The sequence below is a fragment of the Anastrepha ludens genome, chromosome 3 (genome assembly GCF_028408465.1).
Source record: "Anastrepha ludens isolate Willacy chromosome 3, idAnaLude1.1, whole genome shotgun sequence".
In the NCBI taxonomy this organism is placed as follows: Eukaryota; Metazoa; Arthropoda; class Insecta; order Diptera; family Tephritidae; genus Anastrepha; species Anastrepha ludens.
In genome coordinates this window covers 14,874,820-14,897,901 of record NC_071499.1, presented here as the reverse complement: position 1 = coordinate 14,897,901, position 23,082 = coordinate 14,874,820, and the positions used below count along the sequence as shown (strand labels likewise).

General features: G+C 38.6%; 1 protein-coding gene across 1 annotated transcript in view; it reads right to left on the bottom strand.

The window, feature by feature from the left end:
* The window catches only part of LOC128857049 (uncharacterized), a 73,709-nt gene that overhangs the window by 1,362 nt on the left and 49,265 nt on the right, over window positions 1-23,082 (bottom strand). Inside the window, exon 3 of the mRNA XM_054092588.1 lies at window positions 8,575-8,705. Coding sequence (XP_053948563.1) covers window positions 8,575-8,705 — 131 coding nt within the window. The remainder of the gene's footprint in view (window positions 1-8,574; window positions 8,706-23,082) is intronic.

The following is a 23,082-nucleotide window of genomic DNA, read 5'->3' as shown; positions in this document are numbered from 1 at the left end:
TGGCCTAATTGCCGCTTGGCTATCGGAACAAGCCAACACACTTCGGATTATAGTAGAACACTCAGTCGAGTGGCGCTCCCCCTCTACATGCTGTTCGTAGACTTTAAGAAGGCGATCGACCCTATTAAACGAGACGCGATATGGCTGGCACTGAATAGAAAGGGAGTTCTCGCCGAGATAATCTGCCTCATCAGAGCCCTTCATGAGAACTCCGAACTGACAGTGCTTCACAAAAGCGATAAACAAGATTGTCCCCTGCCGCCCCTTGTACTCGCCATCGTACTTGATGACGTCATGAACCAACTGACTCTGCACAAATAAGGCATCCTATGGAGTTTCTCCAGACATCTTGAGGTCCTGAAACTCTCTGACATGCAAGCGAAGGCGGACAGACTAGTCGCGCTGGCACGCACTCTCGGACTGGTGGTCAACATCGCTAAGACCAAGGCTATGAGAGTTAACCACAATAAAGCAATATGGGTTGACGGATGCCCGGTGGAATTCGTCGAAAGCTTCTGCTATCTCGGCTGCATCATCATGGCAGATGGTGGATTAGATGAAGAGCTCAACTGCTGGCTGAACAAGGCAAGGGCGGCGATCGGGTGACTGCATACATTGTCGGCGAGTTCGCAAATCGGGCGCAAACCAGGCGCACGAAGCAGCGAATATTTGGCTCAGGAGTGAAGTCAATATTATCGCATTGGCTGGTCTCTAACACCATCACACAGAGGCTACAATCTTCCGTCAACAAATGCCTTGGCATCATCTGCAGAATATTCTGGTCAAGCACCATCAGTAACGATGCACTGTGGAGATTAATGAATGACGAACCCATCCTTAGGCAAATCAAACGCAGAAAGCGGCGATGGATAGATTACACGCTGAGAAAAACAAACAGATAGCATCACAAGAATGTCACTGGACTGCAATCCGCAAGGTCGACCAAAAAATACTTGGAGAAGGTCGATGTTGCGCGAACTAGCATATGGCTTCACATGCTCCCGAGAGGAGTGAACAAGAGGTAAAAAAACAGTTGCATTTTTCAAGCATTCCTGGTATTTTATAAAGACAGTGAGGTTCTAAAACTTGTTAATGAAGTGTATTTTGCTCGTTTTTAAGTTTTCTACAATAAGTTAATAAGTGCGCTTAAAAGATTTTTTATCATGTGTGTCACATTTTTCATACAAATTTTGAACAACTGAGCTTCCCAGGCAGAATAGCACTCATCAATATCTAACCCAGAAAGCTAATATTTTCACTTGCTATCAATAAAAAGGCTATGCAACCTGGAAAAGTCACAAGAGGAGGCTTGGTTCCTGTTTGAAATAGGCCACGTTATACTCCACGCCGAGGACTGACTTGAAACTTTATAGGAAAATTAAATGCTTCTTAATCAATTTACTGCCTCGTCCCATACATCAACTGGAACTGGCATAAACAAATTTTGCATAGAGCGAACAAATTTAGAAGCAAAATAGTGGAGGGCCTCTGTACAAAATTGAATCATCATATACAGAATAAAGTCAAACATGAATGACTCAAAATTTCAGTCCAGAGCACCTTGAAATATTTAGGAGTAAGCCTGGAAAAATTTTTACTTTTCAGTCAACACGTAAATAAGCAGTTGGAGTGAGCCATAAGCGTATTCTTTTTATATTGGGTGTTTCTTAAGAGCTTGGAAACTTTAAACGATTCTAAACTGGTAGACAATTTCATGGCATTTATTTGTTTGCATATAATATCCGTCATATGCCTTAGAGAACGTATATACAACACTGACCTGGAAACCTTTCGAAAAACTGATATTCAATCTCTTGAGAAAACAACCAAGTTTGAAACAGTCGATTTACTTGAGGTGAAGCCGGGCTGGTTAGGAGAAATGAAGCTTACGAAATTTTTTACGTCCCAATTACCAACTACACCTATACGTTCGCAAATTGCCGGGAGAACTTGGGCTAAGACAAGGGAGAAAAAAGTGTATCCGTTAGCTTTTGATGCATACCTATATACGAGTATTGGAAATTCATCGAAGTTACCGTGATAGATAAGCCGGGCAAATCACAAAATGAAGTATTTTCTTACAGGCCAATATCAGTGTAACCAGTAACATCGAAACTTTTTGCAGAAATACTTAAAAAATAATATAATACATTCACTCATTCAAAATAAACGTCTGATTCTCATTCAACAATGTGGTTTCAGAAAACATCATTCAACACTCGAAAAAATGCACAGAGTCGTAAGTAACATACAGGGTTTAATTGAAAAGTCTTATTTCTTAGAGTCTTATTTTTTTCAAGCAGTTTTATTAAACCTTTTGGCTTATACAACTAATATTTTTCAAAATAGGACCCTTGAGCGTCAATACACCGCTGGTAGCGGTCCTTCCACTGCAGGAAACATTTTTTAAACTCATCCGCCGGAATCGCGTTCAATTCGGCTGTCACAGTTTATTGGATCGCCTCGATGGAGTCGAAACGCCTTCCCTTCAGCTTTCTTTTCAGGCGCGGGAACAAGAAGAAGTCCGGAGGGGACAGGTCTGGGCTGTAGGGAGGGTGGCGAAGCACCGGAACCCCCATCTTGATAATGCAGAGGAAGAGAGGAAATTTGATCGAGTTACGTTGCTCCAACAATCGGTGCATTTTCGCCACTGCAAAATCCTAACACACTTTTAAAACAGCTTTCGTGCGCGGAGCGATGTTGACTGCACCGCTGGTGCCAGCAAACTGGGACCGGTTTCTAGTGGAAAGGGAAAGTCCAACGATCATTTTCCCCCACCAGTCGATTCGGTTGATCGCTTGGCAGACGCTCCGCGCGGGAAGGCTCATTACTTTTCAATCAAAGCCTGTAGAAAGGGCTAGGAAAAAGAAAAAACAAGTGAAGTCATGAATCGATAATCCCATACTCCGACGAGGCCAAATATCTGGGCACAACATTTGATGCCAAACTATATATGCACGTTGGAAAGCTCACCTCGAAAACCCCCAAAAAAGCAAAAAACGAGAAGAGCTTGACTTGAAATCAAATACTGGTAGGCATTCAAGCTTATCAATCCGCAATTAATTACTTATTTATAAACAAACACAAATCCCGTTTTGACTTACGGTATACCATTCTGGAGATGCACTAGTCAAAAGCACATCAGCTCTATCGAACGTCGGCAGCTCCTCGAAACAATAAATGGCCCTTTGCTTCAACGCGGAACAATCGGACATTAGATATCTATACATAAGATCAACTATAGAGAATAGGAAAGCGAAGCTCAATTTTAAACAGAACCGCCAAAAGACCATCAACATCCGTTTATGAAGAGTACTTTAGTTTAGCAATAACTTTTGCAACACCATCCGTGACCAACAAGACAGAGCCCAAGTCAACAACGGATTCGCATAAAATTCAAATTAAGGATTACTTTCAGACGCGGATTGTCGGTGAGTCCTCTCAAGATGGAGCTCGTCTTATTTACAAGCTCAACGAGCCTTGAGCTCAACTTCCCTCAACAGGGGGCGCTCCGGTGATGCTTTCTGATAAGGTGAAGTACCTAAGTATTATCTTTGACAGTAAGCTTACATGGAAATCACTAGAGAGGACGACATTGTTGAAGAAGCTGGAGAGAGTTCAGAGGTCGGCACTCATTGGAATCAGTGGGACGCTTCGAACGATTCCTACTCTGGAGCTCAACTCAATGTTAAATGTGGTACCCGTCAAGAACGTAATTATTTACTCCGACAGCCAAACGGCAATAAGGGCCCTCGGGTTAGTGACGGTGCATTCGAAACTGGTCAGGGAATGCCTGACCTCACTTTCGACTGCGTCCGAATTCTTTGACATAAGCCTCATCTGGGTCACAGCGACTTTGCGGGAAACTGTGCTGCGGACGACCGACTGTAGCCGCGACCAGTTTTACGGTGTACCATTCACCTATGCACGAGCGCATATCTGGGACAAATGTGGATGTTTTAATGCCTTCTTCAACACTGCTCGTTCTTCACGAAAACGTTTGTAGTGAAAGAGCACGTGTTCTGCGCTCTCAACTGTAGTCGAGCAAATGGGGCAAAAAGAGTTGTCAGCTAGTTGGAAACGGTTTGCATAGGTATTCCAAGAGGCAGCCATGTTTGATGTGTATCTGAGTTAGGTAGTACTCGATATCGCCATGCTTTCTATTCGTCCAGCCTTCGAGATCTGGTATATGTGTGTATATTTACCGGCCTTTGGTTAACTCTCCTCATCGACTTTGCCATCCGGCCATCGATCGCACACTTTCTGTGTTTTTTTTCAGCTTCCGCCTATTTCACTCTTTTCACGCTGTATAGGCGATACGGCTCCATCGTATGGATGTCAAATGGTATCTTTCTGACAACAATGTATATTTCGTCGCCTGATACTGTTCTATAAGTGCATGCAAGTGCGCTGTGTCTAAGGGTACGGTGTCACATATATGGCTATGTTTGCTCTCAGCTGGCAGAATTCTTGTGAGTACGAAAATGATAGCTGCTGCTTTACAATTAACTACAGTGTTGCCAATATTCGACGGACCCATCTGGCAACTCTGTATCTTTTGACAGAGACGTCAGATCGCTTAATGACATACCGCGTTGGAAGCGTCAGTCCAAGCAAATTTTTACCACGGAACAGTACACGCCTCGCGAGCGCTCCCAAATTGTTGAAATTTACATTCAACAAAAGAAGTCAATTGTGAAAACTCAACGTGCGTATACAAAATTAAATGATGTGCAAAGTGCGCCTTCTAAGAACACCATTAAACGTTTGTACGAAAGGTACGACCAAGGCGATCGGATGAAAATATTGCTCTTGTACGGGCCAGTGTTGAAACGTCGCCAAGGACATCCCAAAATCAACTTTACAACGAATTATCCGCTTTGATTTGCATTTATTCCCGTATAAGACTCAATTGACGCAAAGATTGTTGCCTGCGGACAAGGCTCGTCGATTGGAATGGGCCCAAAGAGTCATCGAGTCCGTCGAATATGGGTAACCCAGTACTGCCAGTTGACGTTTGAAGCTTAGCCTTGTGTTGCGTATGGCTGCGAGATATTTAATCGTCTCCTGTGAATGTATTTCATACCCGTACCAACCGTAATCCTCATTGCCCTTTTCTGCTTCTGTGCATTTATAAGCACCGCCTCCACTTCAGATATCTGAACCAGAAAACAACAAATGGTCCTTTTCAATAAAAAAAATTGTGCCTACCTCAAATACAGCTTCCTTTATACCACTTCATCATCTACCCGCCCTTACTGGAATACCCTTATATTTTCACGCAATTTAGCACAAATATAAATAGTACAAAATTTAAAGAAAATAATTTTGATTTTTTTGCTTTGCTAATGAAGTCATTAAATTAAATTAAGCGCTTACATCTTTACGTTAAAAAAAGTAAAAAAAAACTTAGGCTTTTTCAGCTGCCTGCTGCAATCGACAAGCTTTTCACCTTGAGACAAATTTTTAACTTCTCTCGACTATTTATAATAGCTTAGCTGAAGTATTTGCCATTTCATGGCAGATTTCATTAAGTTCTCAATTATGAAAGTGACACGGAATTGTATTTGCCGCATTTTTATGGAACTTTTATGATTTTTGGCAATTCGGCCTGATGCTTAATTAGCTATGAAATATGTAAGCTATTAAAAATTTGTGTTGAGTGATGGAATTGCAAAGAAAAGCAGACGCGAAAAAAGCACAAAATCATAAATGAAATATTTTTTTTTTTGGCATCAGCATTCCACATAATTATGTCTCTATTAATTTGGCGAAATTCTTACATGTCGCGACACATTTACAACATTTTTGCTTTCAGTAATAAAAAAGAAGTGCCTCGACTGCTAAAATTTGGCCCAGGCAGGGAGAAAGAAAGAGAGAAAGAGAACTTTATGGCTTAATTGCAAAAAAAAATTTTTTTTATATGCCACCAATTCTCGAATATGATTTAGTATTTTGAAGTCCAGGGGACGGATTATCCCCAATTCTAAGCGAGTATTTAGTAATGGTAAAGGCTGTACGGGTTAGACTAAGGCCTTTATGCACTGCCACCAGATTGATCTATTGTGCGGCCCTAAGTGCTTAATTTTAATTATTTAGTATTGCGAGGCATCGAACCAGCTCCTTGCAAGGGAGCATTTGCAAGTCTTCATTCTCTATTAGCTTAGGATTCTGTGTCTCCAGTGACCTGATGCTTCACAGTTGGTGATTAAGTGTTCCATGGACTACTCTTCATTACAGCAGAACCTGAATAAACTAAAGCTAGATAATCCAATTGAAATGTTTATTGCATCCAAAGTGGCCTGTAAGTGCGCCACAGATTAATCTGAGGCCCTTTTTCTCTAGGGTTAGAGCACATTTTACCTTGTTGGTATTAGGAACTCTTGGGAGTGATTAAGGGTTTGTGCCGTTCCAGTATTTCTTGGATTTTATTTGTGTACATTTTTTGATTTCCTATTTTCGGTTGTTTTAGTTAAAGCTGAAAAATTGAGTTGGCCCTTCCGACCCTCTTTTGGCATACAAGTTTGCCTTCTCGCTTCCTTCGTGTCCCTCATATCCTGTAATCTAAATCAGGGAGACCTGATTAAGAGTCGATAGTTTATTGAGTGCATTTTAACACTCTATAAGGACTTTTGGGTTAAACGCAAAGCAATTTAAGGCTTTGAGGACCGATTGACTGCCAGAAGTATTTTAATATTTACTTTTTCGAACCCTCTTTTGGATACCATCTCTACCCTAGACGGGAAGATAACCTTGTATCTCTTAGTAAAATTGAGCACGGATTCCGTGTGATCATTCGTCCGGGTCACGTATGCTGCATGTTCAGTCCTGTTTAGGATATAGAGGTGTCCAGCAGCTGTTGAGGTAGTTTAGTCCGCCAGTCCACCAGCCTTTATAGCCCACCAGTTCTGATATAGTTGCTATTTAATTTGATTTTGTCCATCATACGAATGCCCCATATAATAAGATCGGCCTTACCATTGGGGTGTAGATCCAGAAGGTCAGTCCGAAACTCAGGATTTACCCAACATTTGTTTTGTTGTCCAAAAGTTTTCAGTTGATTTTTTTATTACTGAGTTGAGGTGGGCCACCCAATTGAGTTTTTCATCCAGCATAATTCCTAAATATAAAACCTCTCGCATTTATTTACACAGTGGGTATATTTAAAACTCTTTTGCTGGTATAGGGGATACTCGTACTAGTGGTTTTGGAAGGTTTTACTGATAGTTCCTCTTTGCTACACCATTCCTAAGTTGTTTTGAAGTTGTCTTGCATTAAGTTCTTTCTGGTCCATTCGTGGTTTACACGAAATCTCATCGGCATATCCTATTGTCTTGTACCCTTTATTGTTATACTAAGTTATCTGCCAGGATGGGCCAAATCAGTGGCGATAATACCTACCTTGTAGACATCTTTTCACGACTGTTACACTTAAGGGGTTAGGGGTAGTCAGAGGCCCGAAAAAATGATGATTTTCACGAATTTTTTTTTGCTACTTAATTAATTTATTTAACAAAAATAAAAACATAGCATAAAAACATCATGTTTTAACTTGACTTCACCAAAATTTCAAAAAAAAAAAATTAATAATTGCAAAAGTTATCGCTGTTTGTGTGAAGCCCGTTTCTCCAGAAGTCCCTTGCGGTGAACATCACAAGTCCTTGCAGATTCATCTAAACCCAATCGGATGAGAAAAATTATTTTTATTGATAGATAATCTCGAGCCGGATCGAAGCTTTTTTTTTTTCAAAATGAACAAAATGGCGGCCTCAGGAAATATTTTTCAGATTTTCGGGAAAAAATTGTTAAAAAAAAATCGAAATTTTTGAAAAAAAAAAAAATCCTTCGATCAGGCACAAGTTTTTTATATTATGTTTTTCAAAAGCTGTATAAATTTTATTGAAATCTACGTAGCGGTTTTTAAGTTACAGTGTTCACCAGTTTGAAAAACATAGTTTTGAGAAAAACGCATTCAAAGTTTTGCTGTCTGCTCCGGAGTGGCCGAGCGCCCTTTGTTAATTGTTGAATAACTTGAAAAGTATTTGTCGGATTCACTTCAAATTTTTACACAATACTTTTAAAACATTATACTTTAAGAAAATGCAAAAAAAAAATCGATTTTTTGAAAATTCTGACTACCCCTAACCCCTTAAGGTAGCTTGCCCCAAGTAACTCCTTTGGTGTAGCATATTGTTTAGCCCTTTGACAGTTACTGGATCGGCTCCCCTACTAAAGAGTGCCAGTTCTATGGCTTGAAAGTTCGCGTTATCGAATGCACCTCAGTTTCAATAAAAGCACAGAAGGCTATTTCTATATCATGAACAATTGAAGAATGCCCCATTCATATATCTGACTTGAAAACATGACTAACCTCATTTGATATAATTTTGAAAATAATAAAAAAATTTAAGCCATCACATTCTGTAAGAAATTTCTACTCTTTGGCTACTAAATTTACAGTGCATGATGAATTAAAGACTAGCCTACTGTAATTTTACAATTTTGAGTAATTTTTACATGTGTCTATATATTTAAATAAATAAAAAATGCTTGTAAGTAGTAAAAAATATTCACCGCGCAATTATCTCCTGTGGTGCATCCAGGCGACTCTTCACCAGCTCTGCTTCAATGGCCTCTTGTGTCGCATAAGCCTGTTTGGGCGAGGTAGTCATTAAGTGACAACTGTTTGCAGGTGGCGCACTCAGCTGAAAGTGTAAAAATTTAAACGGATTCGATGAATATAGTGGAAAATTATAATAAACAAATATATTCATATTCTTATCAGAGTAAATTTTTTAAATTCTTCTAGGGCAGGTTGAATATAAAGTACATACTCGTATAAAGGGTGGTTAAATTTAAGGGCCGGTGTTGGTTTTGAATAAAATACATTTTTTTTAGGAAATTATTATCATTCCTCCTCATTATGATAATACTGGTATAGCTCAATTACGGGTGAAACAAAGTATCGGCGAAATGGAAGCCGCGGCCTCGGCGGCACACCACCAAGTGCAAATAGTTCCTTATCTAAAGATTTTGAATAAAATACAATTTCTTTAAGAAATTATGATAATTCCGGAATGGCTCAATTACGCATAGAATAAAATATCGGCCAAATGGCCACCGCGGCCTCGGCGGCACACCTCCTTCCGATGGAGCAAATTTTCGATGACGCTGAGGTATAATTGAGGTTCTATGCCGTTAATGTGCCGAATTATCTCATCCTTTAGCTCTTGAATTGTTGCTGGCTTATCGACGTACACCTTTTCTTTCAATTAACCCCAAAGAAAGAAGTCCAGTGGTGTCAAATCACTTGATCTTGGCGGCCAATTGATATCGCCGCGACGTCAGATTATTCGGCCATTAAATTTTTCGCGCAAAAGAGCCATTGTTTCGTTAGCTGTGTGACAAGTGGCACCGTCCTGTCGAAACCACATATTGTCCACATCCATATCTTTTAATTCGGGCCATAAAAATTCGTTATCATCTCACGATAGCGAACACCATTCATAGTAACTGCCTGATCGGCCTCATTTTGGAAAAAATACGGCCCAATGATGCCGCCGGCCCATAAATCGCACCAAACAGTCACTCCTTGTGGGTGCATTGGTTTTTCGGAAATCACTCTTGAATTATCATTCGCCCAAATGTGGCAATTCTGCGTATGTTGTGAGATTTTCATGTTTCGTATATCGGCTTCTTCATCTTGCAGCCATCGTCTCTTTGGCCGGCCTCTTCTTTTTGCGCCTTCAGGGCTTGCTTGAAACACTTTTTTGGTCGTTCTTTCGCTGCTCATCCTTAAAACGTGTCCATACCCCCGTAATCTTTGTGGCTTTATAAACCGCGTTACATTTCCTTCCGCGATTAAAGCACTGAGCTCGTGGTTATACCGGATACGGTATGTACCGTCTTCTAATCATCTAGGGCCGAATATTCTCGTAAGAATTTTTCTTTCAAATCGCATCTGTCAATTAACGTCATTAACTTTAAGGACCCATGTTCTACAGCCGTAGGTGAGAACCGGTCTTATAATAGTTTTGAGATCCGGTATTATTATATATTAGTTTTTGGAGTAAAAAACTCAATGATGCTTTAAATGTAGCTCAGCTGACACTGCCAGCCCACAAACTCTCTAACATTCGGCCATTCTGATCATTAGGCTATGACGCACTGCTACCAAAAGAGATATATTGCGCAATCTTATCCTATGCTTAATGAGGCATGGTAGGTAGGTAGGTTAGATGGCCAGAATACCCCAGGTAGACTTCATGTAGCACTTACCGTTTTGATACCATATTGTGGACCACTACCTGCGAAAAATTTAGGGAAGAGAAAACCATCTACAGCCATTCAGTGCTGTTGATGTAGTGGAGGAGAGAAAAGGAATCTAGGCTGGCGAATGAATTTCTTCAAGTCATCCCCAAAGGGCACGCTAAGGAATCTCAAGCGCCTAGCCGACAGAGATGGACATTTACAGAGAAAATGTTCAACAGTCTTTTTCTCTGCGGGATCCTCACAGCTTCTGCAATAGGGGTTGTACGGAATTCCAAGCTTTTCCGCATGAGTACCGATCACCCAGTGACCAGTGAACACCGCAATGAGTTTGGAAACTGAATGGCGGGGGATTCCCAACACCTTAAGCGTTCTGTTTCTATCGTATTGAAGCCATAGTGTTTTCGAAATAGCACACGATGAGACAGACCTCCATCTGTCTTGCGCTTTTTTAGGAAAGAAATTGTGTAGTTGTGTCAAGGGGACACCGATGTCTGAGAAGGGGATAGCTGAAACCGGTTCTGTCGACCCCTTCCTGGCAAGCTCATCGGCAATTTCATTTGCCTCTGTATTCATCGAGGCATACTTCTGAAAGAAGGCTAAAGCCTATTCTTATTATCTTCGATATAGACCACCAATTCCGATACAGAATCAGTTTTGAATTTGGCGCTAAATATTCTCCAATGTAAATGCACTACTTGATTCGGTTGTTGTTGTTGTTGTAGCAACATAGACATTCCCCATACATATACCGGGAATGCTGCTGAAGTGATAGCCCTTGGTCGAATATAAATCCGGGTCGTTCCGGTTACGTAGAACCGACTGTCGTGCGAACGTACTTGATTCGGTAGTGCGACTCGTTTAGCAAAGGTAAGCTCCAGACTACAGAATTTCACGAGCACGAAAAATCGTTTCGTACTATCCTTAAATATCCACTGGTGTGCTTAAGCTTCTGCCAATAGAAATTCCTTTACTCTTTGAGTGCTTATACTATAAATTAACTTTTGCCTTTGACAGATTTATTTTGTTTTTGCTGCAACTCTTTATTCTACTATTTGCACAAGCATTGCATCGATGATTTTAATTTTTAATTAAAAAAAAATGAAAATGAAAGTATGGAGTTTTAATAGTAATGTTTGATTGGCAAAATGAAAAAGTTATAAAAACTTTCCATTTGATTGAAAATAATCGATTTCACAGTAGTTGAAAAAGTTAATTGGCCACACTTTTTATTCATAATCAATTATATCTACTCGCTTAAAGGTATGCAGATTATTAAAGAGCAAACAGGTATTGCGATGCTAATGGATATTCGGGAAAACTAACTTTGACCACATGCTGTATGTATGTATGAAAGTATGTGTGTATGTATGTGAGTATGCCTTTATATTAATTTGTCAGCTTTTTTTGAGTGTTAATTTTCACATGATTTTTTGTTTTTTTTGGGGTGAAAATTATCACTTTCGCTGGAAATGCTTACGAGGGTGTCTATAGAGATCATAATATATTATATTATATTACTAATTTTTTTTTCCTTGTTCACTCCTGTCAGGAGTATAGGGCTTCGACAAGACTCTTCCATCTTACACAGTTCTGTGCTGTTGTTTTTGCACCGTCCCATGAGATGTCGGCAACGGCTAGTTCGCGCAACATCAACCTTCTCCAAGTGTTGTTTGGTCGACCGCGACCTCTGCTCCCTTGCGCGTTCCAGTCAAGTGCCATCCTCGTGATGCTATCTGTTGGTTTTCTCAATAGTGTGACCTATCCATCGCCACTTTATGCATTTGATATGCTTGTGCACGGGTTCTCATTCGTTAATTTCCACATTGCGTCGTTACTGATGTGTAACAGAAGTGTACGCACAAATTATTTACTGATTTTATGCCATGGCAGAGTGCACAATTGTTTGAATGTTTGCTACCACCTAACAATACTCAGAGTTGCCAAGGCTCACAATAGAAAGGGTAGCCCTCGTATAATTATTTAGCAATTTACAGTCAAATGATTTTCAAAAGAATTATTGAAATACGCTAATTTTAATTGAGTGTAATTATGGATGTATGGAGCCAGAATTGGAAAAAATAACAAAAGCCTGTACACACATACAAGTACATAGGTGAATATAAGTGTATGTAAGTCTGGATATGTCTGCGTAGAAATATACCCAGCGAAAAATTGGCAACTGTTTCGAGTAGTAACGGGTTTTAGAAGGGATTGCTTAAGAATTTATTGTCTCATTTGACTTATTTTAGGCATTGTAACCTCCTGTAATTATGCCGACGACATCGACATTATCGGCGAAACCAACCGCCTTTATGCTCGGCATACTCCAGTTTAAGGAAGGAGGCGAGCAATGTGGGATTTGCGGTGAATTAGGGCAAAATAAAGCACCTGCTATCAACACACAGGGAGTCTTTACATCTTGGACAATATACCAGTGTTGACAACCAACAATTCGAAGTTGTGAGGGACTTTGTCTACTTTGGGACCAGTATTAATAACAGAAATAACGTCCGCCTGGAGATCAAATGCAGAATAATTCTTGCCAACAAGTGTTACTTTGGGCTCAGTAGGCAATTGAGAAGTAGAGCACTCTCTCTCAAAGGACTGACACTCTACAAAATGCTCATCATTTCCGTCCTAATAATATATATGGCGCAGAAGTATAGGCGATGTCAATAGGAAAAAGTTTTGGGAGTCCTCGAGAGAAAAATTCTACAGAGAGATGCCAGCAACCCTCTCGATAAGGACGGACCAATGTAAGTGCTTTTCTTTTTGTTAGAGGAAAAGTTTACTTAAATTCAGTTTAAAATAGGTTTATCAAAAATTACCGGTTAAATAAAGCTGCAGCAAGGTCGTCGTACCTAACTCCAGTTCTCCGACTAACCTCTGTTTTACGGGTTTTTGCGATGGGAGGCTATCAGCACGGAGTTGGCAAAGATTTCAGCATACCAATGGGACAATCGATACGAGGGCGAGTCAATAAGTCCGTGACTTTTTGTATTTCTGACCTCTCTTTACTGAAAAAGAAATACTGCTCCTGTCAACGGGCATCTGTCAGTTGACTCCTGTCAAAATTTGAACGTGCTGCGTCAGTTAGTTTGTGTTTTACAGCTACCTTTATCAGACTACCCAGTAATTCATAGTCGACCACAAACGCAATCGAGTAACAACTTCACAGGAAGGCTTGGCGTTGTTAATCGCAATATGGAGGAGTTTTTGCGCCGTTTTGTAACCATGGACGAAACATGGATCCATCACCACACACCAGAGACCAAACACCAGTCGAAACAGTGGGTTTCTAATGGTGAATCGGCTTAATAAGCACACGAAATTCTGTTTTTCCCCATTTTCTCCTCAAATTACTGGGTAGACTGATAAAGGTAGCTGTAAAACACAAACTAGCTGACGCAGCACGTTCAAATTTTGACAGGCGTCAACAGCCATACATCCAGCGCAAAAAGGACTCGAAGTGATTCCAAGTCTCACAGCATGCTTTCCTCGCGCATAGTGACCTTTGAGAAAACACACGAGATTCGAGAGCTGATATTTTGTCAACCTCAGAAGCTCGCCCGAAAAAATCGAATTACAACTCGTCATTTGCAGTGTTGGAAAGGCGACCCTGTTAGAAGACAGCGCTCATATGAATCCATATTCACTTGTGATCCCTTAATCACGTCGTTTTATGCTGGGATGCAGATGCACCAGAAGCATGAATATATTACGGCAAATGAATAAATACCGCATGCAACAGTATGGAGGAATTGAAAAATGCTTTTGCATTCGTTCGCTTTTTTTTCGTAGGTATTTCCCTTACAAATTCTTTTTTTCGAATTAATAAAAATTTCAACTGTTCCAAATATTTGTTGTTGCTTGTAGTTTTTCACAGCTTGTCTGTAGTTTCCAAGTGTATAATTGAATTTCGTTGATGCAAGTTCAGATTTTTTTGCGCTCGCTTTGCTGCCTGCAGCTGTTTTTGTTGCACGTGTGAACTTTCTAGTTTTTTATGCAAATTGCCGCGTGCGTGCGTCCGTGTGTAGGTGAGTGCGTTGCAGATGTGGCATGTCAATGGCATGCATTTAATTGTATAATATATGCACAAATACATACAAATTTATACAGTGCTAGTGTTGCATGTTGCCGGTGGCATGCAACACCTCACAGTTGGCACAAAGTTACACATGCAAATGTATTCAACATCTCACCGCGTCGGGTAGCCAACATCGCCAACACCATGTCGAACCCACACACACACACACACACACACATAGACATGCAAATGTATATATGTTCCTGCAAACATCTGCACTTACTCGAAATTGTTGCACGTCAAAAGTGCCAGCCACTGAGTGGGCGTGTCGACATTCACACTCAATTACTGTAAACATGAAAAACAAAAAATAGCTGAGTAAAAGGCGAAACGGACAAATTTTTTGTGTTGGAATTTTTGCCATACTCCCGAGCAGCAGTGCGATGGGTGGGTGTAGCCAGGGCGGCGGCGTGTGTGCATTGAGAAGAAAATTAAAAATTAATATTTTTACATATTTTTGTGCTAAATTTGAGCGCGTGCAACAGCCGAGGGGGCAGTCGAAATGGAGAATGAAAAACATTGCAAAAAAAAAAAGAAAAACAGCAAACAACAACATCGGAAAGTAAAAGCAAAGCGAACAAAACAATAGTCACAGCATACTGAAAGCAACAACACAGCGCAGCTCTAAAAATAGCGAAATATTTACGAATGCACAATATCACACACACACACACACGCATGTGGCTGTGGATATTTGTTAGAACGACGTTGAATATCCACAGCAGCCACAAGTTCACCGCTTCTCATATCTGTTGTGCTGCTGTGTTTATGTTTTCGTTGCTGCTTTTTATTTTTATTATTTATTGCTATTACTCTTTTTATATTTAGGTTTCATTGTTTTTATTAATGCTCTTCTTGCGGCTTGTGGCGCTCCACAATCATAAAAATGTGTACTTTAAATTTTTTTTCTGTTTTTATTTTTTGGTTTGATTGGTGCAGTAATCGCCTAAGCGATTTTGGCCACGTTCATCATAACACGTCAGCTGTGTATTTTTACTTTTTTCTCGAGTTAGACGATGTGTGTTTTTGAGAAAAGATTATCTGATATGTATTGTAAAATTATTTAAGGGGGGCAGCTCTTCTAGACAACGAGTTTTCCAATTATGTTTTGCGAAAAATTGGAGTTTTTATTATTTTAAAATAATTTACATATTAATATTCATACTTAAATGAGAATACAAACAATGTTTAGAAAAAAAAAAACATGGCGGCGTTACACCTGCTCAAACGTGGCTGCTTTAATTTGCATCTAGAAGGCCTCTTATCAGTCGGCTTCAAAAAATCGATTTTTTTTTACTGCAATCGATAGATATAGTATACAAGAATATGCCCTCAAAATTTTATAGCGGAATTCAAAGTGATTTCGGAGTTACAGGCCTGTGTACCGCCCCTTGTGTGAGTGTACTACCTTCTGAAAACTTTGAAACCGATAATCTATATAAAGATAATTAAAATGCGCAACTAATTAACTAACAAAATACAAAAAAAAAAAATCATTTTTTGATGTTATTTAACACATTTTTTGAAAAAATAGCGAAAAAAAGCACTTTTTTTCAATAAATAATTGTGTGTTCATTTTTCATACTTTTATACAATAGTAGTCTGTTATATGCGGCAAAGCCTTCTGAATAAGACAATATTTCTCTTTTGTGTTTCAGGTGAAAATTACGTCCGCAATCTTACACGCCGTTTTACTAGCGCGCAACTAGAAGCTGTGCGAGATCCCTCATATGTCCGCCAATTTGTTTTTTTATTTATGTTAAACAATTTTTTATTACTCTTCAACCATGCCTTCAAATAAGTGCAAAAGATTATTCCTGTGTGTCGCTTTTTTCGCCTTGAAAAAAAATTGAGAAAAAACCTTCCTTTGAAGCCACTGATAAGAGGCCCCCCTAAAGCCTCTTATAATTAACTCAAATCAACCAGGCAAAACTTTTTCATTAATGGGTTAGGGGTAGTCAGAATTAAAAAAAAATGTTTTTTTTGCATTTTCTTAAAATATAGTATCTTAAAAATATTGAGTGAAAATTTGAATTGAATCCGACAAATATTTTTCGAGTTATTCAACATTTAACAAAGGGCACTGGGGCGCTCCGGAGCGTTTGAAAGCAAATAACAAAACTTTAAGTACGTTTTTCTCAAAACTGTGTTTTTTGAACTGGTGATCACTGTATCTTAAAAATCGATTGGCAGACTTGAAGAAAATTTATACAGCTTTTGAAAAACATAAAAAACTCGTGCCTAATTGAAGGATTTTTTTTTTAATTTCGATTTTTTTTTGATTCTTTAATTGTCGGTTTTTTTTCTCGAAAATCTGAAAACATTTCTTGAGGCCGCCATATTGTTAATTTTGAAAATATTGATTTTAGATGAATCTCCAAGGACTTCGCGAGAAACGGGCTCCACACAAACAGCGATAACTTTTACAGTACTGTTTTTTTTTTTTTGGAAATTTTGCCAAAGTCAAGACGAAACCATGAAGCAATAATTAAAGGTGATGTAAGTAGCCTAATTTCACCCTGTGTTAGCCATCTTGAAGCTACTTAATAAATCCGTGTTGTCCTCTTGGAAAAGCTACTTTTTATTTCAGAGCAAATTCTAAAGAAAAAGTACTCAAAAGCGTAGAAATTAAAACTTTTGCTGAAAAAGTTAGCAGGCAATATTGTTTTGCCTATTCCATTTTGCTTAGACTTTCGCATCTTGCAATTTCAATTTCAATTTATTTGATTTTTTTTTTCAAACAGGAAACGCGCTGCATTATTTAAAGCGATTTGCAATTTTTGCTTCGAATTATTATCAAGCCTGCAATATACTAATTCAGCGTATGATACATGAGGAACAATGAGTGATCTAACAAGTTTTAATTTAACTTTACGCAACGGAACAAACCTATCAAATAGATAGCTGACTAAAGCATTGAAATGTTGCAGTTTTTCATCCACTGTTGTGAATAACCGACACATATTCCAATTAAGCTCGGCAGCCTCCTTATTTAAGAGATCATGCTGAATAAGCTTAAAGTCTCTAAAAAATATCTCCTTTACTTGATTGTGTCTGTTAATCTGGATGTTGTAAGATAAGAATATCAACTCGTGGTCGGAAACTCCAGCCGTCGGAAGCTGATCAATATGACTGACGTAATCTCTGTCACTGATGCAAAATACATCCAAAAGACTTGGTTTGCAGTGGGGTGCAAAGCGAGTAGCATATTCATTGATTAAGGAAATTCCTAATGATTGGAAACGATCTATCAAACTCCTGGAAGAAAAATTATCACATCGGTGAAGGAGTTTAAATAAAGCAAGGGGATAATGAGATAGATAGGAATGAGATCAAAATAAAAAAGATTACATTGTAAATCCAAGAATATGAAAAGTAACAATGAGATGAACGAAATAGAAATGATACTAAAATAAAAATGATTACAATGCAAAGCAAAGAGTTTGAAAAACATAAATGATAAATAAGAGAATAAATTTAACGCAGACATAACATTAATAATATAACGCATAAATGTTTTTGTTTTTACATATTAGCAGTTGCCATGCTCTCTATACTCGTTTTTTCAGTTATAATTACAGCATAAGTTTGGGGTCGAGCTCTAACAAACACTTGACCACGAACAGAGAAAACTGACGTTAGACGCTTTTGATTTTTATACTGCATAGCCAAACGCATTAGTTCGCGACTTTTTCTTGCAAGACATTCGTGGATAAATATCTTCCCTTCAATACTGACGCCGACATCACTAAGAGAAAGTGCTCGTCTCTTATCTTTGCAGAATTTAGCTACAGCTTTCAGCAGTTGAGAGCGATCTGCAGCAGAGCTCAATTTGATTATAATTGGAGCTACGCTTTTATTGTTTGGGCGTCTACTTGTGTTTCTGCGTATATATAAACTTATCTTTTTTAATACAGATTTTATACTTGTAACTTTGCAGGTAATATCGTTAAAAAATCAAATGTATGATTAGCGGACGTGACGAAATAAAAGTGGTTTTTCCTTGTTAAGAGTTTCCACTATTTGTTTTATTTATTACTTCAGTGTAGGTTTACAAGTGGCACATATAGATTCCAATCCGATGCATGGTCAAAATACATATATATATGACACAAATCCATGGGAATAGTTAAGTTAAAAATATAAATAATTAAGTACCAGCTATAAAATAACATAAAATTATTCTATGGCTTACAACGACCTTTTTCAATTTTTTACTACATTTTCAGAAAGGGGATAAACTTATGCCCTTTTTTCCCTTGCTTCCAAATTGCATCAATGGATTAAGTAGCATCCGAAATCAGTTGTCAAACTTTACTTAACCTTGTATAATTGAATCATGGACGAAACAAAGGAATTGACTAGCAAAAAAAAATTATTGAAAATCATAATTTTTTCGGGCCTTTGATTAGCCCTAACACCTTAAAGTAAGTTATTCCGCTTTGCACTTAACTATTTTAACGAAAAAAAAAAATTCAAGTAAAAAAGAAAAAAATTACACTTTTTTGTAAAAAAGTTGATCCAGACAGGGCCGTGCGCACGGGGAAGGTTCTGGATGTCGGAACCCTCAGCGGCCTTAATTAATTTTGGAAACAATTAAGGGTATGTCAGCTGAGATCATCGAGGCTGGATTACAGTTGTAGGTTTGGTTAAATAGGCAGTTTATAATATTAAGGCCCCCAGGAGATTATTATTATTTTTAAGCATTATCTTTAATATACAATACTGACACTCAATGGAATGGATACGAGTAGTACGAGGCGTGCCTTTTATATGTCGGGATTTGGCAACCCTGGTGTTGCAATCTGGCAACTGACAGCTGTATCGCAAAGTTTGACATTTTTTGGCTTTTACGAACTCAGAACGTTTTGAAATACCCGCGCTATTTGTGTTGTCTACAGTAACTTAAAAGATTCATCTCGGTCCAAAAATGGAATTAAATCGTGAACATTTTCGTGCGATTATTTTTTACAACTTTCGACGTGGATTAACTCAGCCACATTGCATGGATGAACTTAATTCATTTTTAGGCGATGAAGCTCCATCAAGGACCAGTGTTTATCGATGGTGTGGTGAATTCAATCGTGGTCGTAGTTCACTCCAAGACGAATTTCGTGAAGGTCGCCCAAAATCAGTTGTTGTTCCGAAAACCATTGATGCTGTGCGCGAACTGATATTGCAAGATCGTCATGTGACCTATCGTGAGATTGAGACAATCTTAGACATTAGTGGGACCAGCATACATTCAATATTGCATAAACATTTGACTGTCAAAAAATTTGTTCGCGTTGGATCCCACACAATTTGTCAATTGCTCAAAAAAAGGCTCGTGTCGATTAGTCGAAGGAAATGCTCAAAAAATACGATTGCGGGGCTTCGAAACACATCTATGACATCGTGACAGGTGACAGATGAATAATGGATTTACGCGTATGAGCCCGAAAGTAAACAGCAGTCGACTGTATGGGTGTTTCAAGATGAGCCAAATCCAACAAAAGTTGTTCGCGCACGAAGCACTTCCAAGCAAATGGTCGCCTGTTTTTTCGGAAAAGCTGGACATGTCGCAACCGTACTCATACCACTAGAACAACGCAGAACAGTAAATTCTGAGTGCTACACAACCATTTGTTTGCCAGTTGTCTTCCAAGAAATTAGGAAAACCAATCGCCAAAGACGGATCTCTCTTCACCAGGACAATGCGAGCTCTCACACATCGGCTCACACAACTGCATTTTTGAGCACCCAAAACATCGAATTAAAGGGTCATCCGCCGTATAGTCCTGACTTGGCACCGAATGACTTGTTTTTATTCCCGTACGTAAAAAACAAACTGAGAGGTCAACGTTTTTCGACACCTGAAGAAGCGGTTGCGGCATTCAGAATGCATGCTTTGGAGGTAACTCATTCAGAGTGGCAAAAGTGCTTCGACAATTGGTTCAAACGCATGCAAAAGTGTATAGGCCTTCATGGAGAATATTTTGAAAAACAATAAAGTGATTTTCGATGATTAAAATTTGTTTTTATTCTCTAATCCCGACATATAAAAGGCACCCCTCGTAGCTACTAAGGCCCACCACTTAAAATACGAATAATAATTGAATGCTAGATTCACTCTTGTCATGTATTGCGGCTAAGCTTCAACATCAATTGACGTTATAATTGGTAATTTATTCATCAAATCTTTATCTTTATTGAAACAGTATAGTCTTTGCCGCTAAGCTAATCAAATGATAGACATTTTTTATGAGAACCATTTTTATGACGGCGGCCGCCATAGCCGAATAGGTCGGTGCGTTTTTACCATTCGGAATTCACAGAGAGAACGTTGGTTCGAATCTCGGTGAAACGCCAAAATTAAGAAACGGCAGACAATGGCAAACCTCCGAGTGTATTTTTGCCGTGAAAAAAGCTCCTCATAAAAATATCTGCCGTTCGGGGTCGGCTTTAAACTGCAGGTCCCTCCATTTGTGGAACAACATCAAGATGCACACCACAAAATACGAGAAGGAGCTCGGCCAAACACCCAGAAAGGGTGTACAAACCAATTATGTATATATACATATATATATATATATATTTATGACAATCGTGCATTAAGAGGATTGCCTTTGCATATGGGAAATGACAGCTGTTAGAATAAATTTGTTTATTATATTTTTGCAATACTTCTAGAAACTTGAAGCGAGATAACCGCCAAACGAATTAGTACTAGATTATTCATTATTAAATATTTACTTATTTACCAGCCTCTTTGTATTAATATTCACCTCATTTCCATAGCTTTTCCATAGACATTGTAATCTTTAATTAGTAAAGTCGGCGTTGTTTTTTACATCTGGCATTCCTCACACTTGATTTATTATTTTAATCATTGCCGTCAAATCATTCACTTAACTGGCATACAAATATTTCTTCCGTATTCCACTTAATTCGAATCGAATTGGTTTGTGCTTTTATCGCATGTCAATCGCATGTCATTTTATCAGCAGGTTGCTTGCCTCAGTTTGTTATCTGGCCAGTGGTACACACTCTGGCATGCACGAGCATCTGCGAGAGATTTCCTGCATTTCATTGCCACTAGTCAGCTTCCCATTGCAACACAAACCAAATGCGCTCTAAATTGATAGCTTTTTCGTTAGCTTATCCCTTCGCGAATTTTTTCCATTTCTAACTTTCAGCTTTCAGCTTTTATTTGTGTCCGCTGCATTTTTTTGCGACTATTCTATTATTTTTTTAGGTTCATGGAGACGAATAGGTATGTCTGGCTGTATGTGTGTATGAATGGCAGACCACAAAATCACAAAAATAATTATCAGTTTGCTCTTTCATTGCCTGCATTTCTATGCAACAGAGTATACGTAAACACAGTGCTGGATTCATACTTCGCGTACTAGGCGGTAGTGAGGATTTCATGCTTGCAGCCAAGTATTGCATCAAATTGATTCTTTCACGGCTGATATGATTTATGACGTACTTGATCTTATCAAAGTGAGTGCTGATATATGAAAGAGACTCGAAATCTACGAAAATTAAAGCTTTAAAAGTCTGAGAGATATGTGGAAGAGTATATAAAAGACGCCCTCGATTCTCGACTTCTTTGCTCGCTTTCTCTAAGCTCCACTCACTTGATGAAAAGTTTGCCTGTGAAAGCAACAACAAAGTCATCGAGCAAAAATCACCGCTAGCTGGTATAGTTATATCTCACAAAACTGGTTTAATATAATATTTTCAATACTGCCAAATTTTTATTTTCTGTTATTTGGCAAGTTTCATAAGACCACGTTCATACAGGGAGACTTTTGTTCCTTAAACATTGCGCAATCGCTTTTAGTATTGCCCTTAGTTTTCACACAACTTACATCAACAACATTGGGAAGAGCGAGAACACAAACGGAGTTGCCAAAGCACGAACTGAAGTAACAAAAGTTGCCTTTTATGAACGCGGCCTTGCTAATACTCAAGCAAATGTAATTTTTGGCAGCACTTTTACAACGCTACCAACATATGTTTATTTAGACCAGTTGCTTCATCTCGAGGAAGCTTTATAACTGTTTCTTGAGAATTGAAGAACATTTTGCAGGCCGATAAGTCTCAAATTGCTTAATTATCGGATCAGGGATTACTTCAAAGTGATTTTCAATTGTGAATGGGAATATGCAAATTAAAAACATTTTTTTGTCGCTACAAATTTCGGAAATTCGGGCCGAGTACAAATATTTAAAACATCTGTAAGGCAAATGGTTGAAGAACCAATCTGGCACTGCCCAAGTAGCACTTTTGCGAAATTCAACGGGCAGATATCTACAGCCAGCCAGAGCTGTTGATGTAATGAAGAAGGTTGATGGAATTTAGGTTAGAGCATTGCCCCAGCCACCTTAATCATCCAGTAGCCAAACCCGGACTTTTTTCAAAAGCCAAAGAGCTTAAAAGTTGATTAAACTCATTAAATGTTCTAATAAAAGGTGTATTAGAGCCATTAAAAGTTCTAATCAATTCTAGCAAGATTTTTGAGATTTATGAAAATGATTGCGCTCTAAGTGTAAAAGCGGGTGAACTGAGCCACTTATGTATTATATTGAAAACATAGCGAAATGATATCCGTTTTCTATTATACTTAGTAATAATTTTAAATTTAGTAAAGCAGACCTTTCGTTGTATGAAGGAATATCAGTGAAGTTTAAAGATCTGAAGTTTAAAAGAAAAAATTTCGTTTTAATGCATTC